At 40.3% G+C, this 18968-nt stretch overlaps 1 protein-coding gene across 1 annotated transcript; it reads right to left on the bottom strand.

Moving 5' to 3' along the window:
- NEMP1 (nuclear envelope integral membrane protein 1) lies at positions 993 to 18758 on the bottom strand. Its single transcript, XM_005680310.3, has 9 exons — positions 18629 to 18758; positions 10764 to 10888; positions 9387 to 9606; positions 7960 to 8032; positions 6630 to 6723; positions 6038 to 6152; positions 5111 to 5336; positions 4149 to 4322; positions 993 to 3404 (listed from the first exon to the last, which is right to left on the bottom strand). The coding sequence occupies exons 1-9, from the start codon at positions 18753 to 18755 to the stop codon at positions 3221 to 3223; spliced, it is 1338 nt and encodes a 445-aa protein (XP_005680367.1). The 5' UTR covers positions 18756 to 18758; the 3' UTR covers positions 993 to 3220.

Raw genomic sequence — 18968 nt, 5'->3', positions numbered from 1 at the left:
CACTCCCAAGCCTTTTACGGAAATCAGGGCCTGGGGAACTATCTCGCCTATTTGGGTGCTTTCGTTCATCGACTGTCTATCATACATGCAAAGTGGGGATTGGGTTGAAGGGAACACAAGTCAGTGAAGAAAAGGCTGGGCCCTAGAATGGACTTTATCAGCACAAAATCAGTACTGAAAAGTCTATCATCAGCAAAATTCTGCAACAGAATATAAAAGTCATGAATTTAGGGGGATGAAATAAACTAGTTTTGGGGCATGAGGTGGCTGATAGGAATTTCTTATTAGAAGATACCAAAAGTGCTAAATTTTCCTTATTTTCAGTCATTGGTTCCATTGGTCTCGTGAAAGCAATCCGACTGGGAAAGTGAAGGGAAAGTGCTTGAAGCCAGTTGACTTGTACTCCCATTAATGGAAGGCATGCTCTATATAACTTGATCAGATCCATTAGAGGCCATAGATTTCTGATGCTGACGAGACCCTGACTCCGAGGGCCAATTTGCAGCTTGATATTTGTGCAGCTGACGTGGCGGCAGACGAGGGCTCCGATGTCCAGCTCACTCCATTTATCCCTTCAATTCTTCCTGATGAGATCGGTCTGAGAGACAAGACTATGCTGAAGCTGCAAGAGCTGTAACTGCCAGAGAAAATTAAACGAGGGCCTCAACTAGTGACTGAGCCAGCAGACTAAGTGGCCAAGCAGGAGACAAAGGCAGCTCCTACAGGTGGCCCGAGTCAAGCAATCTCCGGGCACACAGAGGCTCAGATGCATCTGCGGGAGAGCTGCACAGGAGGGCAGGCCAAGGACACCTGCACACCAGCCACACGGTCCTTTGCTGTCTGAGAGGAGCTCTCACGACAACGGGACCTGTTGTCACTGACGCTGCCTACAGCTCAGTTCTCCAACTACCAGACAGGGAGTAATAAACCGAGTTTGGTTTCACTCACCCCAAATTCAAACACAGTGAGAAAAACTCATCTTGAGATGGAAGTGGTATATCACAAGGAGTTTACTAAACAGAAACAGATGAGAGTCTTTCTCTACTTCACAGTGCTTTCTCACTGAAATAAAGACAGGTGTCAGGAAGTATTAGCCTAGAGGCAAGTGACCATATCCCTAAGTGGCCATGTGGGGAAGGTACCAAAGTCTCAAGGGAACCCTGAGACCACTTGTACAGCTGCATTATTTTTTCAAATCAGATTATGCTTAAACATATGCTGTTTCAATTTCTATAAATGAGGCAAAAAAAAAAGTAAAATTCAGAAGCCTTAATAGTTTTCTGCAGAGGGATAGAATGCTACCATGTACATAACTAAAAAGGTAGAAAGGTTTCCTAATGTAAAGCATTTAACCCATGTCATCTGTCCAAATACTGTATTTTCCACTTTCTTCTATAAGTCTATTTGCCAATTGAGGTAGTTATCATTTTAGGACAGTTTAAAGCTGTGGGAAACACTGTCGGAAAAAATCAACTGGCCACCTGGAGGGGAGTCTCGGAGCTGACATTCTTGAAGTCAGTAATGGAGCCCAGAGCCTTTCAAAATTATCTGTTAAATGGGTGGTCTGAAGGAGTCATTCATTGCAGATTTTTAATAAAAATCATCTGTCTTCTGCACATGGTGAGTCAGTCAGTTCAATGCTATGCTCCTGCATCAGTGTCTATCTTCCTGGCTTTTTACAGCTTTCTCCAAGGTGCAAGGGTGAGGATCACAAAGACAGAACCAAGTGAATGACACAGACTTGGGAATTTGCTCCCTCATAAATCGCATTGCTGGTTTATAAGGGTACTTTCCAATGGCAAAAGAATGTGAAACCAATGCCACTATAATAAAAGGCAGCAGGAACCTCTGGTCAGAAATGGAATTGCAAATCAAGTACAAGAAGTTCACAGGAGAGCACATCTGATCCTGACGGCCGCGCAAGCACCCGGAGGCACAAGGATGATCCGGAAGTCTGTCTCCTGGCAATGCAAACTGCGGCAGCCACATAGCTACAACATGCACGTTGCGTCAAGAGCCTTCATAGACAGTTCCAGGGCCCACAAATGAGCCAGGCTTCCTGCAGGGAGAGGGACAGGTGCCAAGCAAAGACTATTAAGAATAGGTATTAATAGAATGGGTAGACAAAGGAAGGGGAAGGAAAAGGAGATAATTTCTTGATCTCACAACAACTCAAAGATGTGTGACCAGTGGACAGGAAAAATAAGAGAACCAGTAAAAAGCACTTAAATTCCCTAAGTAAGATCACTTCTCCTAATTAGTGGGAATAATGCTATAAATCAAAGAGAAGAGAATATAAGAAATAAAACAATCTGAAATGTACATAATCAGAGATGAGAGAATAGACCCTTCTTGAAAGGGCAAAGGAGACAAAGAGGAATTGGAAGGGATGCCTGAAAGCCTATTTGGAAATGGAAGTTAAATACTGGGTTGGTCAAAAAATTTGTTTCCATAAGGAGCTTACAGAAAATCCCGAACTTTTTGGCAAATGCAATATAATAAAAACCCCAACAGACCTCATCTACAGAAGGGCTTGCAGGCATGTTCCTAAAGTAAGCAGGACTTAGAATATCATAGGTGTGAGAATTAATTCAAAGTTCAGCACAGGAGTTACTGGGGCTGTAATGGACTATCCATATTAATAAATGTGTGGGAGGCTTGTCACTCTGGAGCACTTGCTATTACTGGAACATAAGTTTCACTTTTTTTTTTTTAATGTATTAATTTAAAAAACAAGACAGGCAAATAATAATCCATTTTCCTCTTAGAATAGTTAAAACAAGGATTATGCTAAAGTCACAAAATGAAAGCAGAAGTAGAAAAGGCTCAGATTTGTGGATTTGTCTCTGAAGATGCTGCCATAGTCTGAAAGCATTAATTCACATGTAACAGTTATCACTTCCGAGTCTGAAGCGCCACAACTGAACCAACTTCAAAGAGGAACTGGAATGCCCTGGGCTAGGTGCGGCAATCCAGTTTCTTCAGAAATATAAAGTGGGCTGAGAACTGAACCAACAGGATGCACTGGGAAGCAGTCACTACATTGTCCACTCTGCTTCCTCGGGACCCCATAGAGACCATTTCCAGAGGGAGGTCTACTCAGGCCTCTAATTTCAGTGGAAGAATTTCTGCAGTTATCTCACCCAGCTTCTAAGATTTGAAAAGCAATTGCACACCAAACACACGCAACCTGGACCCCTGAGGTACGAAGTCAATCCACCTAAGTCAGGAAGCTGTTCTGTTGTACGACAAGGGGGTACCGAGAATCTGAGTCCTCCCCCTCAGAGGATGTTTCTTCATAGAGTTCGTCCTGGGCTATAATGCTCCCTAAGCCGTACTCCTGCTCGTGGACAGAAACCTCATTGGGTGTGAGGTGGAAAGAACCTTCCACGAAGTCAGCAAACCTGGAAAAGAGAAGATAATACTCATTCACTCATTAGAAGCTCCCTTCCATCCTGTTTTCTTTCAAAATAAGAACAAACTGAAACCCTGATGTGCTCTCAGCTCAAATGATATTGAGCTTAGCCCCCAGCCTTATCCTTACTCTAGCAGGTAAGTAGACTAAAGCAAGAAATGAGAAGAGAAGGAAAACTAGGATCGTAGGCTGACATTCCCTGCAACACCATCCTGCTTAACAAGCATTTTCAAGTTATGGAAGTTTGCTTACCCTTTTTAGTTATGGATGTGCTAAAGTTCCTTCAGTTATCTGTAATCCTTGATAAGATTAAGGAGCATTACACATTTATTTGTGTTTATGGCCCTATAAACTTTATGCCATTAAGATTCCAAACTGAAGTTTCATATATTCATTGGTATGACTGCTTCCAAATAAAGGATCCCTCCCCCCTCAAAAAATATATTAAACATTCAGAGACCAACACAAAACTGTAAGAGGAGAAACTTAATATCGTGCTAGAGTCTTCTCATCTCAATGCTACAATCAAAGTTAGAGTAAATAGTTCCTTGAGGAATCAGAAAATGGCTACAACTCAACATATGATATACGTACCTTTCCCTTGACTACTCCTAGAAGAACAAGAAAACAAAGCCACAAATACAAAATGATTATAGAAATATATCTCATTAAAACTCTAGGGTCATGATTACCCTGATAGATGCCTGGTACTTCTGGCCGAGAGTTTGTTTACCTCTTTGGAGACTGAATTCGAGAAACAGTCTTCCAAGCTGAGCAGTCTGGACTGTTGCAGTATTCTCTAAGCTGCTCTAAAGCCTTTCGGGTCTCCACCTCTCCTTGTAGCCGGTATTCTTCTTCTGTCAGAAGACGAGGGGGGACAGTCTTTTCTGTTGCCTTACACATCTTTCTGTGCTCACCAAAATAACATCATGAATGATTAATCAGTAATTTACGTCCACTGTTATCGCTTAACTCCCTTCAGTGGGTCAGGCATATAGCAGAGAGCCTAAATCATTGAGTCATCACTCCCACCTTTATTCCACAGACATCCTTAGTTATAATGGACCCCTGACACATTAGACCACTGACAAGTCAGAGTAGTCAACATTATTCACTAATGTGAATAAATTCACTTATAAGTGATAGACAAAATATTTATCTCCCAATAAATGGAAAACTACAAGAAAATGATGGCATAAGATTGTGGTGCATTAACCTGGACCACCCCCCCCCCCCTCCACGAACTGAAGGCATTACGTTGACTATCTGTACTAGAAAGAAAAACCATTGATAACCTCAGAACCTATGACCATTCCATAGTCACCAGGTAAAAGTGACCACATGCTTGAATTACACGTTAAACCAAGACTAGGACTCCCAGAACAATCTGAAAGGCAGTGTGACATAATCCGAAACCAGGTGACTGAGGCATGTGGCATAAAAGTAATATACTTTGCACCACCTAGTGGTAACAGGAACAGACGTTTTTATTTTATATAAATGATTAGAATTTATAAGTTCTTTAAAATGTTTACAGAGAATCTAAAAAGAAAGACTTGAAAGAAACACAAGTGAAACATAATACAATAAACTGACATTAACAAAGAGGCTCCCAGGTCAAAACCTGTTTCCTTTTGCTGCACCTGCATCCCACACTGCATGCTTCAGTACAAAGTTACATTGCCTTTCAGTCACCTGTAGGTGATGTACAGCCAGTGGATAGGGTACTCCAGGTTCTTAGTACACAGTGCAATGACGATAATGGCAAGGGCAATGTGTGGTATCTGGATACTGGAATACATAAAACATAGGCCCAGCAGCTGCAAGGTCCAGGTCAGCAGGTTGATACTTCGTTCATTCTCCAAAGGCCCATACTTGTAACAGACTGCAAAACTCACGAATCCAACTGCGAGGACATAGCCTATGAGAAGAGTTATCAGAAGACATTCTTTTTTCATCTACAACTGGTAAAAATATCCTGTCTGGGGAGCAGCAGTAAATTCACTATATAGCACCTACTGAACCAGGAAAATGGATAAGATCTTTACTCAATTATTCATACTTCCTTCATTATTCATATATATTAATCTCTTTTAAGTTTCTATCATTTCTATTGTCTCAAACTTATTTAATTCTCAAATGGGGAATTAAAGCTACATGCTGAACAACTCTAAAATAGTCTGTTTCAAAAACCTAATATATGAAAATCCAAATTAATTCCTTCTCAAAGGATAGATTAAGAGTTACTATCTTTACAACCAAAGGATTCTTTTCTTGTTTTACAGATAGTGTTCACTGTAGAGTCCTTTACTTAAGGTCCTCAAGTGAATTTAAAATACGATTATATTCAAAAAGTCAATTTACAGCTTTTCAGAAAGATGCCTATGCATAAAGAGAGATGTACTTATAAACCCCAACAAATTAGTCTTCTCCCTAGCAGCATCATCTTAATTTAAGAAAAGGTGACAACTGTAGAGTTAGAAATAAAAACTATGATTTTTACAAGTTAATAAAATGGCATAGACTATTAAACTCCACAAGCAGGCAACATCTTTTCATGATCAAATTAACTAAAACAGCTTATAAACATATAAAAAGGAAAGCAAAACCAATAACACTTACTTAAAAGATACTGCCAGTAACCCCTCCAGATCTCTTGTAAATTTTTAAAAACTAGTTGAATGAGGTACAGAGAAAAGGACCAGCCTCCTACCAGGATGATGTAAATGGGACTTTTCTAAAACAGAGTAGAAGTGAAAGCAAAAAGTTACAACAGGCTTTCCCTACATACAAGAAGCAAAATGGAAGTGTAATTTTAAAAAAAAATTCAACCTACTAAAAATGCACAAAACATCTCTCTTAAAAATATGTACTTTACACTTAAAATTATACAGTGCAAAGAACACTGGGAAAATGAGATGCTAAATAACTTAAAAGCCTGGCTATATAATGTAAATAATTAATAAACAGGAAAAACACTTTAACCACCCCCCACACACACACTGTACCCAGGATTTCAAATAAAAAGGGAGAGATTGTATGTCATCAGGCTCCAAGTTTCATCATGGAAAGTATCTTTCTGAAACAAGGAAAGAGTAGGACATTGACTTATCAGCCATCAGTGCAAATTTTCAGTGCTGTAAGATTATCCAAGAAAACAATCCTTCATCTATCCAAGCTCATCCTAATTGCATGTGAGGATTCTGCCACTTACCTTGGGCACAAACTTGGACACTATAAAAATGATGATTAGTAAAGATGCCACAATTCCCACACTCATCCCAGTAGAATAGTAGAAGATTTGACTTCTGCAGAGAGAAAATTCATTTCCTTACTACGTTTGTATTCTTCACACACAGCACTGTTCAAACCAGACTACAATCCCAGCCAAAAGGTAGAAAAAAGGTACAAGATGAGAACAGGTATTTGCTCAACCTTTGAGGTCAGAAAACTAAAGAGATCAGTACAGCATAGTTGCTGCCAAATTATAAGGATTAGTACCAATGACAGCCCCTCAAATACACCCCAAAAATAAACCTCTACTTAGTCTCCAGCTCCCATCCCCGGTACTGCTCCCCACCCAATTTTTAATGGGAATCTTTCTTCTGGGAACTGCACAGCTTCTCTGGGGAGAAGAAAGGTATAAGACGACTGCCAAGTGGGAACTAATAATAAGAACTGAACTGCTTACCCCAAAGGGCATAGAACAGAGAGTTCCTACTCCCAGTCTAGGCTCTTTCTACCAAATATTCCTCCCTCATATTGAATTTCTCTCAGGGTCCCCAAAATAAGGAACAACTTCCAACAACCTCACTCCAGCTGAACTTCAATTGGTTAAGCTTTCATTCACTGCTTCACAAATACTCTCCTTGTATACAAAGTTAATGTCGATTCTATCTCTGCGGAATGTTTGTTATCTGTGTGCGTGGGGGTTAGTCTCTTAGTCATATCCGACTCTTTGCAACCCCATGAACTGTAGCCCACCAGGCTCCTCTGTCCATGGAATTCTCCAGGTAAGAATACTGGAGTGGGTTGCCGTACACTCCTTCAGGGGATCTTCCCAACCCAGTTTCCTGCATTGCGGGCAGCTTCTTTACCATCTGAGCCATCAGGGAGACTGTATGTTTCCTTTGTATTTGTACATGTCTGTTTCACCTATCTTAGCTAGTGGGTTTCTACAGGCAGGAAATGAGTTAAGTGATTGATCCTTGCTTCTTTACTTCTGAACAGCATGAAACTCATCCTGTAAAATGTAAAATATAACCCTGTAAAAATGAGGGCTAAACATGGCTAATGGTAGAAGGATGGTGATATATTGGCTAAATCCCATCACATGATGGGTAACCTAATAGGGGAATTTCATTATTGCCAATCTTATTAATACAAGAAAAAATAAAAATAATATTAAAGTATTTTTTAATGATTGAAGCAGATAATGACTTAGCCCATCCATAAACAGAATGGCAGCACTTTAAGACTTTATGATAGAAGTCAAGCAGGTAGGTCTGAGCATCCTCCTTCCGCTCTCTAGCCTTAGAACCTACCTGCTCAGCAAGTCTCCACAAAAAAATAGTGTAAGTCCAAGGAGGAAAATGAGGAAGAGTTTGGGGTCAAATCCTGAAATAAATAAAATATTTCTGCTTAACAAGGGAACCAAACAATTTAAAGCATTATAGAATAAAAGGCAATGTTGGCATCACTGGTCAGCTAATAAATGCAAACAGCCCACCTAAATAGCATTTTAACAGCATTCCACACAAAGCCTGGGCACCCTTCCAAAAAGAAAGTATAATTAGGTCTCTGTCTAACCTATACTTCCCTGAAGAGTTTATTTTGTTTTGGCTACCTAGGCTAAGGCTAAAGGAAGCTAAGCTCTGCTTTGGTTGGAGCGATAGTATCATCATCACTTCATGCAACTTCCCACAAGGGGTCTCCACCACCCTGGTTTACAAGCCTTAAGTCACACAGGCTCAGATTCAGCCGATTAGCCCAGAACTCTGGGTCAGGGCCCTCTGTTGTTCTCTAAGGGGCTGCTTTTCTTGACCACCACCACCACCACCTACTTCTTTTGATGATATCTGAGCACTGTGTTGGAAAAGCCTACACTCAATCTGATCGCCCAGGACCAGGGGGCCCAAGCACAGGTCCTTTACTGGTGTACCAGTCACTCCCACAGCTTTCACATTCAAGAGCTGAGTCTAGGGGAGGTCCACAAACAGGAGCAAGAGGGATCAGTAAATGCAAAAGGAACACCAAAAAAAGAGGCTGATCCTGTTCAACCAAAGAACTATGGAACTCTAGGACAGTTAGAAGCGCACAGCAAATTTCGTAGCAAAACCCAGGAACATTGCTACTGCTCACATTACTCTCCTGGGCGAGTCGTTAACCAAGAAGAGACCAAAAGTCATAGAGAATTCAACAGGGTAACAATCTGCCTCTTCCGTGAAACTTTCTCAGACACATCCAGAGAAAGGAAAACTCCCAGTTATACTGAATAAGCCTGAAACTGCAGTGATCTTCATACTTATGGTTCCACATATATTCTTTTGCTTGTGAGGTATTCAGGTCTATTTTATTTTCAGTTTGATTTAACCATTCATGTCTTTAAATGTAGGCTGAAATATACAGGCCTACAGTGAAAGCGCCCAGAAGACAGGAATACATCTATCTAACTCTGAAGAATACTAGGTATATCAGCTCAGAGCCACTGGAAGTATTAGGAATGCAGCCTTCACAATCCAAGTAAGGAAGCACTCAGAATGAAAGACTTATGGTGAAGCCTCAAATCTAGGCCTAAAGGCTTCTATGAGAGGTGGAGTCTCTCTGCAATGTTTGGAGCAGTGGTATATTCGGGTTATAATCAGAACCAAAATGGAGCTGTCTTGGGCTGACTTCTCTCACTAATTATACCCTCCAAAGCTCAGTCTCTTCTCACCATAGAATCCATCAGAAAAACAGAGGTAAGACTTACTCCGAGTCACAGTGACACTGTACTTGGTGTCTTCCTCTAAAATCTCAACTTTGAGGCAGGTTTTTGTGCTGTATAGACCCACATTAACATAGGTGTCATTCAATTTTTCTTTTAAAAAGGAGGAAAAAAAGTTCCAGATACTAAACTGCTCTAGCTCCTTCAGTTTCTCTTCATTCTCCACCTGGGTGACTCGGACCAGTTTGGAACTATTTACCCGGATCTGTAACACAAGCAAAATCAGGATGAGAAAGAAGGAAGTAGGAATTTAAACTTTTTCCAAATACAATTTGTAAATAAAAACCCTTTAGCATAAATAGCTGAATCATTAATGGCACTGGCTTTTCACAGGCTTATGAGAAATATGGAAATAAAAGCAGCTAAAAGATAATTGGGCAAATAGCACTGCACATGGTTCAGAGAGGCAGCTGTTAGAATGTCTTATTGTTAACATAATCTGAATCTACTATTAGGCTAGAACATAGGGGTGAAAAAAAAAAAAAAAAAAGACTTCTAAGCTGAAAGAGTTACCAGTACAGCTATTTATGAGAAATCATACAAAGCAAGGGTCCAGAATATAAAGAAAACTGCCAGGCATAAACAGCACCAAAAACGTCTCCCATAATGACAGGCTGAGTTCAACCCTTTGTCACAAATTACTGACTATGGGTAAATGTTGGTTATAATGTGCCCCAGATGGGATATGATCTTTATATCAGACAATGAAAAAAGAGAATTTTTTGAAAAAGCCCACCCTTGTGTTTTTTGGATGTGAACAAATGCTCTGATCAGTGACTATGCTTATAGCAGCAGAAACATTTCCAAAGGACTCATTTTGTTTAATCAGTACAGCCAGACACTCTTGCTTGCCAGGTGGCTCAACAGTGTTATGAAATAAGAGACCAAAGTCATTCTATCAAGGGGAAACCAGTTCAGGGCATTTGTGCAACATCTTGTGCAGAATCAGAACAGAATAGGAGTAGCAGGCAGAGTGTACCTCCTGACAAGCATGCAACAGTTTCCAGCCCAAAGAAGGCATAAGGCCTTTAAAAAGAAAGGGGCGTGTGTGTGTAAAAGGAGCCGGGGAAGAGAAGAAAATAATCTCTGGGGGGTGCGGTGGGGAAAGGAGGAAGGAAGTTTACCTCAGGGTCAAGTATTGTGGGCCACTTAAAGGAACAGAGAGAGGAACACAAAGTAGGGATAAATGCTTTACTGATGAAAACACTGATGAGATTAAGAATAACTGCAATCTTATCAAGGTTGTTAATTTTATATATTCATACTTTTTTTTTTAATTGTGAAAAGGGAAGAATGTGTCAAAGTACTCACTTATCAGATATTCACAAAATCTGCCACTCCCCAGAGTCTCCAAATCATTACCTGTATCCGTGTCCATACATCATGCCACTTTGGGATAAGCACATTTTTGTAACAGGATTGTTTACTGGTATTCATATAATGAACTCTGGACTCCTGAAGCGTGACCACCTTTAAATCAATTTCGGCTTCACGCAAAGAAAAAAAAAAAAAAAAGAAAATAACAATTAAATATAACAAAACAAACTTATAACCATAACTCATTTCATAAAAAGAATTAAACTGACTACTTTCTAAAAGCTTTTAAACTTTCTATAGTTTAAAAGAATTAAACAGACTACTTTCTAAAAGCTGGGTTAAAATATCAGGCACTGACACAAAGAAGAAAACTAAGATGGGAGAAGGAGTAAGGCAGAGTCTTGTTTCTGTCAAATGTAATTTAAAAAAATATTATAAATAGTCACTAATCCAGGATGAGTAATAATAAAATCCACTATTATGTGTGTATTAAGACAGACAAAAAGTGTTCCATTTAACCCTCCCAACAATGCTATCAGGTAGGCACTCTCATAATACTCATTTTTATAAATGAGGAAACTGATATTTAGGAACAATTAAGTACTTAGTCCAAAACCACAGAGCTAATAAATAGCTTAAGTGAGATTCATACCAGGTCCTGTTTTCCTTATAAAGGCATAGCTAAAGTAACCCATCCAGTGATTTCCTCTATTCCTTTCCTGAGTAGGATGAACAAAATTAGCAACATCTTTTGTATTTAAAGTACTTCAAACAGATACTAAAAGACTGCAAAGTTTCTTTTTCCTAGCTGTTTTTGTTTCAAGTTTTAAAAGCGGCCAATTAATATATGCAGTCCCTCAGATTTTACCAAAACAGAAGAAGTGCCCTGCGGAGTTTATATTCAAACTCAGCTAAGTTAAGGTTAACAGGTGACCACTCTCAGTATCTTCCCACCTCAGTCTGCACAAGCTACCTTCTTTACCACAGATCATTTCAATATCTTCCTTGCTCCACATTGTATGTATCAACTCATTAAATGCCACTCTAAGTGGAAATGTAGTTATCACTTTCGTTCTTAGTGTAAAGGGGGAAAGATCTAAATAAACTAACAAAACACCCCAAAACAAAAACCTCCACCAAAACTTAGAAAGCCAAAGTTATACACACACAAAGGCAATGACACGAATTTAGAGTGAAGCTAAGACTAATTTTAGGAGATCCAACCAGTCCATCCTAAAGATCAGTTCTGGGTGTTCACTGGAAGCACTGATGCTGAAGCTGAAACTCCAATACTTTGGCCACCTCTTGCGAAGAGTTGACTCATTGGAAAAGACCCTGATGCTGGGAGGGACTGGGGGCAGAAGAAGGGGATGACAGAGGATGAGATGGCTGGATGGCATCACTGACTCGATGGACATGAGTTTGGGTAAACTCCGGGAGTTGGTGATGGACACAGAGGCCTGGTATGCTGTGATTCATGGGGTCGCAGAGTCGGACACAACTGAGCGACTGAACTGAACTGAAGACTAATTTTGAAGTTAAATTCATTTCTAAACCTAAACATTAAGAGCAAAAACTACAAAATACTTAGAAGAAAAAAAAACAAGTGTGTAAATCTTTGTGACCTTGGATTAGACAATGGCTTCAAAAAATTTAAAAATTCTTTGTTTCAAAAGCCACTATCAAGAAAATGAAAAGACAACCCACAAAGTGGGAGAAAATATTTGCAAGTCATTTATCTGATAAGGGTCTAGTATCCAGAATATATAAAGAACTACTACAACTCAACAACAAAAAGAGAAAAAAAATTGTTCAGACTGCAGAAAGGATTTGAATAGACATTTCTTGAAAGAAAATATACAAATGGCCAATAAGCACAATGAAAAAAGGCTCAACATCATTAATCACTACGGAAATGCAGGTCAAAATCACAATAAAATGCCACTTCACACTCAGTAGGATGGCTATAACCAAAGAAAAAAAGAGGACAATAACCACAGTTGGCAAGGACGTGGAGAAACTGTAACCCTCACACATTGCTGGTGGGAATAAAAAATGGTAGTCTTTCTGGAAATCAGCTTGGCAGTTCCTCAAAAACAAAAACAGTTATTAGACATAGCAATTCCACTCCTCTGTATACACCAGAGAACTGAAAACATGTTCACACAGAAACCTGTACATAAAACTTCACTGCAGCAATGTCCATAACCAAAATGTGGTAACACCCTAAATCTCATCAGCTGATCAATGGATAAGCAAAAAGTGGTATTATCAATATGATAGAATATTATCCAGCCACAAAAAGAAAGTACTGATACATACTACACGAACCTTTAAAACATCATGCTGAATGAAAGCCAGTCAACCAAAAGGCCACATGTTAAATGACTCCATTTATGTAAATATCCACAATAAGCAAAGCAGATTAGTAGTTGTCAGGGGCTGGGAGAAGAGAATGGGGAATGACTGCTCTGGGGTATTGGGTCTCATTTTGGAATAATGAAGATACTCTGGAATTAGTGGTGATGGTTGCACATTATGAATACAGTTGACCCTTGATCAACAGATGTGTGGGGATGCCGCCTCTCTGCTCAGTCAAAAACCAGCCCTCTGGACCCACAGTTCCGCACCTGCAGATTCAACCAACCAAAGACCAGGAAGTACTGTAATACATACAGTATATACACATACTGAAACTAAAAATCTAAATATGTAAGTGGACTCATGCAATTCAAATCTGAGTTGTTCAAGGGTCAACTGCATACCAAAAACCAATGAAAGGATTTTATGGTATGTGAATTGTATCTCAATATTTTAAAATTCAGTTGATTTTGTTGGGGGCAAGGAAAAGTTTTCCTTCAACCCCTTAAGGGTCTCTGGCTAGGCCTGAAAATTAAACTGACAAAGACATATTAACAGGAGAAAAGTATACATATTTATTTAATGTTTTATGCGACTTCCCTTGTGGCTTAGCTGGTGAAGAATCTGCCTGCAATGCGGGAGACCTGGGTTCAATCCCTGGGTTGGGAAGATTCCCCTGGAGAAGGGAAAGGCTACTCACCCCAGTATTCTGGCCTGGAGAGTCCCATAGACTCTATAGTCCATGGGGCTGCAAAGAGTCGGGCACGACTGAGCGACTAGCGACTTTCACTTCACATGTAACATGAAAGCCTCTAGGGAAATAAAGACCTGAAGAAACACAGACCCACATATTTTTATGCTAGGTTTGACGAAGAGTGCATCATCACAGAGGAATAAGATGGGTTGGGTATGAGGTAACTGTAGTAAAGCAGGGGAAACTGAGCAAGGCCTGCTTATTAGGATACTTCTTTGTATCCCTTTGTCTTCAAAGCTAGGGATGCTCCTTTCCTTCAGGTAAGGGAGGGCACCTCTCACATGAGGATTTTATGGCCTATTTCAAGGAAAAAGGGCAAAGTGGGGAAGGTCAGAGTGACTTTTCAGCTTCTGTTGTTTTCTCAGACTCCCTTTAGCTTCAAATATTCAGTATGCCAAGGTGCCATATTTTGGGGTAGAATGTCCTGAACCCCATGTATCAACTTCTCACTAGTGTTCAATAGTAGTCTGGATTTCCTCCAAGCCTGTTTTTCACAAAGTGAAACCTTTCCAAAATTCTACTGACATTTGTTTCACTAGCAAATCCACAAATATACTGAAAGAACACCCACTCACAAATTTGGATCAAGAGTTTATTTTCTTCTGGAGACTGTAAGAAAGTAAAATTCTGTGAAACTTAAAACTAGTCTGTTTACAAATAAATTTTTAAAAGCCCAAGAGTCATACTTTATTAACTCCTCTCCTACAGCAAGTAATGTAACACAACATATCTTTAAACCCATTTTCAAGAAAGTTGTGTGTGTGAGTCGGTCACTCTTTGTAAGACTCCATGGACTGTAGCCCACCAGGCTCCTCTGTCCATGGAATTCTCCAGGTAAAAATACTGGTTGCCATTCCCTTTTCCATGGGATCTTCCCAACCCAGGGAGAGTCTTCTGCACTGCAGGTAAACTCTTTACCATCTGAGCCACAGGGAAACAGTAAGATACAAATAATATGTCAATAGCATAGGCCATTTGAAAAACTTAATGCCTGGAAAAGGCATTAGTATTTTTAAGACAATTTTAAAATTCTTCAGGGGCTTCCCTGGTGGCTCAATGGTAACGAATCCACCTGCCAATGCAGGAGACATGGGTTCAATCCCTGATCCCAGAAGATCCCACACGGAGAGAAGCAACTAAGCCCATGTGACATTAACTACTGAGCCCAGTGCCTAGAGCCCAGGCTCTGCAACCAGAGCAGCCATTGCAGTGAGAAGCCCACACTACAACTAGAGAGTAGCCCCCATTTGCCATAACTAGGAAAGACGCCCTCAAACAGCAAAGAGCCAGTGCAGCCAAAAACAAATGAATAAAAAGATAAAACTAAATAAACAAATTCAATGTCATTTTCCTAAAGAAATAAAACATTTGTAAGAGGCAGCACTTTGGGAGGAATTCCCTGGCAGTCCAGTGCTTAGGAGTCCAAGCTTCCACAGCAGGGAACATGGGTTCAATCTCTGGTCAGGGAACTAAGATCTCCCATGCCACAAGGTAGTCAAAAAGTAAATTTAAAAATGCCTCTTAAGCCCAAAGATCGAATTCTTCTTGGAATTTAGTGGATCACAACTTGCTTGCACATATTTACCCATGAACTAGCTACTCAAAAGTTAGAAACTTATTTACTTATATTCATCAACTTTTCAATCAACAACACTGATCTTTTAACATCTACTGGCAGAAGGCAATGAAAATGACTCACAGTATGTAAGGACAGGTAATGAAAATGATTCTTAGTATGTGAGGACCAGAAAAAGACCTTAGAAAGTCATGAAAAACCACCTCCTCTAATTCTTAAATAGCCTCTAATCATTTCTGTCAAGAGGTAATCCAGTTCATACTTAAAAGCATTTTAAAATTCTCCTTAAAAACTAGCATCTTTAAGTTAGTGGGCTTAGCAAAGGATTATCCAATGGGATGCTGAGACAATTGACAGTTATCTGGAAAACAAAATTCATCTAGTTACTCACCTCACACCAAATGCTAACATTAATCATTGGTTAAAAAGTAAAATGAAAAATAATTAAATTATACTACAAAATATACACATATAAAAACTCAATTTTGGAAGGCTCTTTAAGTGTAAAAGCAATGGAAATAAATCTAAAGAATAAAATCAAGAAACTTCCCTGGTGGTCCAGTGGTTAGACTCCATGCTTCCAATACAAGGTGTGGGTCTGCTCCCTAGTTGGGGAACTAAAATGCCTAGGACTCCCTGGCAGTCCAGGGGTTAGGACTCCACACTTTCACTGCCAGGGCCTGGGTTCAATCCCTGGTCAAGAAACTAAGACCACACATGGTTCTGTTTCACCAAATAAATTTTTAAAAGAATAAAATCTAGCAACCACATAAAAATATAAATCTTCTATTTAAAAAGATCTAAAGAAAAAAGATAAAAAGGGACAAACATTAAAGTTTTGTAATAAATAATTATAAAATATATATCCTTAACATGTCAAAAAGGTTCATCAATTGATTTTAAAAGTACACAAAAATCCCAATAAATAGTAATCACAATAAACAGACCAAGAGCAAAGGACATGCACTCTAAAAAATGTAAGTCTAAACAGATAATTAAATAACTAATGAGCACTTGAAAGATGCTACTTCACAAATAATGCAAGAAATTAAAAATAATTAAGATACCACTTTCAATCTACCAAATTAGCAAAGGTGTTTCAGTCTGGAAGATCCAGGGCTGGCAAGGATACGGGTCACAAACAAACAGAGCTGATAGTGGTATAAACTGGCACATATTTTCAGAAAAATATTTTAGCAAGATGTTTCAAGGGTCTTAAATATATTTTAGCCATTTCTAAGATCTATTCTAAAACAAACAAAAAAATTGTGTCCATAACATAAAAGTAGAATAACTTTAATGAAGACTTTTAAATGATAAAGGAAAACGCTTATGCTACAAAACCAAATGAGAAAACTACCTCTGGTAACAACTGGTGGCCTCCAAGGAAGAGAACAGGACTGCTGACAATTTTATGAATGTATTGTAAATTCAACGAAAATATTTTAAATTAAAAACACATGGAAATAGACCAGAAGAAAGAGTGCTTTAACGGACTGCCTCTGACAAAATAAAGTGAATGTTTTTTCTACTTCTTTATGCTTAATTGTTCTTGTCAAATAGTCTACAATAAATTCAAATCATTTCTATAATCGAATTCAACAATCTTCAGTGAGAAAGAACTCTTGTCTTTTGAAGTACTCCATTCTCTCTTTAGGTACCTCTCACTTTAGAAAGCCATTACATGACTGTCTTTTGTAGCTACCACCTACATCATCCACTAGGCCACGAAGAACAACTATTCCGAGTTTACCCTTCTCCAAGCCAAAAGTCCCCGTTCATCTCCTTATTAAAGAAACCTTGAGACTACTGACTGAGCACTAAGGAGGAGCATTTTGGAATAAATACTTTCATCTCCACAGTACACAAACCTCTACGGTCTGGTCAAAGGTCATTCAGATCATAAGCAGTCCTTCAAATGATACTCTGGGCCCTGACTCTGGAAAAAGTGTCTTCTTGGATACCTATATCCCTCTCCCTAAAAAAAAAACTGTTTCAGACGGTCCCTGCGCTTTGAAACTAGTTCTATGGATCCTTAAGGTTGAGAGATAACCTTAAAGCTGTGAAGTGAAGTGAAGTGAAGTGAAGCGAAGTTGCTCAGTCGCGTCCGACTCTGCGACCCCATGGACTGTAGATTACCCGGCTTCTCTGTCCATGGAATTTTCCAGGCAAGAATACTGGAGTGGGTTGCCATTTCCTTCTCCAGGAGATCTTCCCGACCCAGGGATTGAACCCGGGTCTCCCGCAGACGCTTTACCATCTGAGCCGCTTTGAAACTAGTTCTATGGATCCTTAAGGTTGAGAGATAACCTTAAAGCTGTAGCTCATCATAATCATTAAGTGACAAGAAGAAAGAGGCAGCAAACGATGGGAGAGGAGAGAAAGCATGTGTGTTTACAAGATATGGTTATCCTTAACCCCAAGAGTCTCAATTCCTCCAGTGGAAGCTTCCAAACTTATCTTTCTGTTGTGCAATTAACAAGGTTCGAAGGAGGTTGTTTTTTACAAACACACCCTAGGTTTTCTGAAATAGAGCGGAAAAGGAAAATAATTTCATCCCAGTCCAAAGCCAACTAAGCAGCAGCAGGCATCAAGAAAGTTTGCTTGAGGAATGAATAAATTTACAAAAGAAAATTACTAGACGTTAACTAAAGTCTCTCTCTTTTCGGAAACTGTAATTTAACTGCTCCAGATCGGTTCCATAAGGCCGGTAGGGGCCAGGATCTTACAAGTGCGCAAGATATTGATAAAAAGATCATTACATTTCAGCGAACTACAATCATCTGTTCAGCCATTCTGCCCTGAGTCCTGACAGCATATGCTCAGGTATTGCTAATTTTCTGAATGAACAGGTTGGTCCCTTTCCAGTGGCAGGGCTCTCCGTCCATTCGGTCCTCGGGTCACCTTCCTTTTAAGAAAGAAGTTGAGGAAGCCAGTGAAGCAAGACGGAGCCCCCAGGACCGCTTTTCACCCAGTGCAGGCCTCCCTGTCTCCGCCAAAAGGACTCCAGGCTCCTCCCGATTCTGGATAGCTCCCGCAAACCGCCCCCAGGGCCCTTGGCCCCTCAAGGCAGGCGCCCATTCGCCAGGGATGTAGATCCTTTCTCCGCACCACGCCCGCCCCCCTCAGCAGAATAACGGCCCACGCCCGGGGAACACTCCACCTTTCTGAACATAAACCCTCGGCACCCGCCCCCTTGGCAGCTGCTGCCCGCGGTACCTGAGCCGCAGACAAAGCAGCCGGAGAGGACCAGAAGCAGCCGCACTGCCCCACCAACCCCGGCCCCCCAACTCCAGGTCCCGGCACCAACTGCCGGCAAGAGCGCCACTTTCATTCCTCCCGCCATGGTCGCCTCACGCCGCCTCCTCTTCACGTGCCTCTCCCCGGCAACTAACCCGGAACAGGCAGGACCAGCAGCCTATCCGCTACAAGGCCCGCCCCCTATCAACCAATCGGATGGGCGGTGCTTCGAGCACTCAGTCGTTTTTGCACCCTATAGTCCCGCCTCTTAGCAACTGATGCGGGAGGGCGGAAAATGGTATCTTTCAGCCTATAAGAA

The sequence above is a fragment of the Capra hircus genome, chromosome 5 (genome assembly GCF_001704415.2).
Source record: "Capra hircus breed San Clemente chromosome 5, ASM170441v1, whole genome shotgun sequence".
In the NCBI taxonomy this organism is placed as follows: Eukaryota; Metazoa; Chordata; class Mammalia; order Artiodactyla; family Bovidae; genus Capra; species Capra hircus.
The sequence above is the reverse complement of the archived record's forward strand: the minus strand, read 5'-3'. Positions and strand labels throughout refer to the sequence as shown.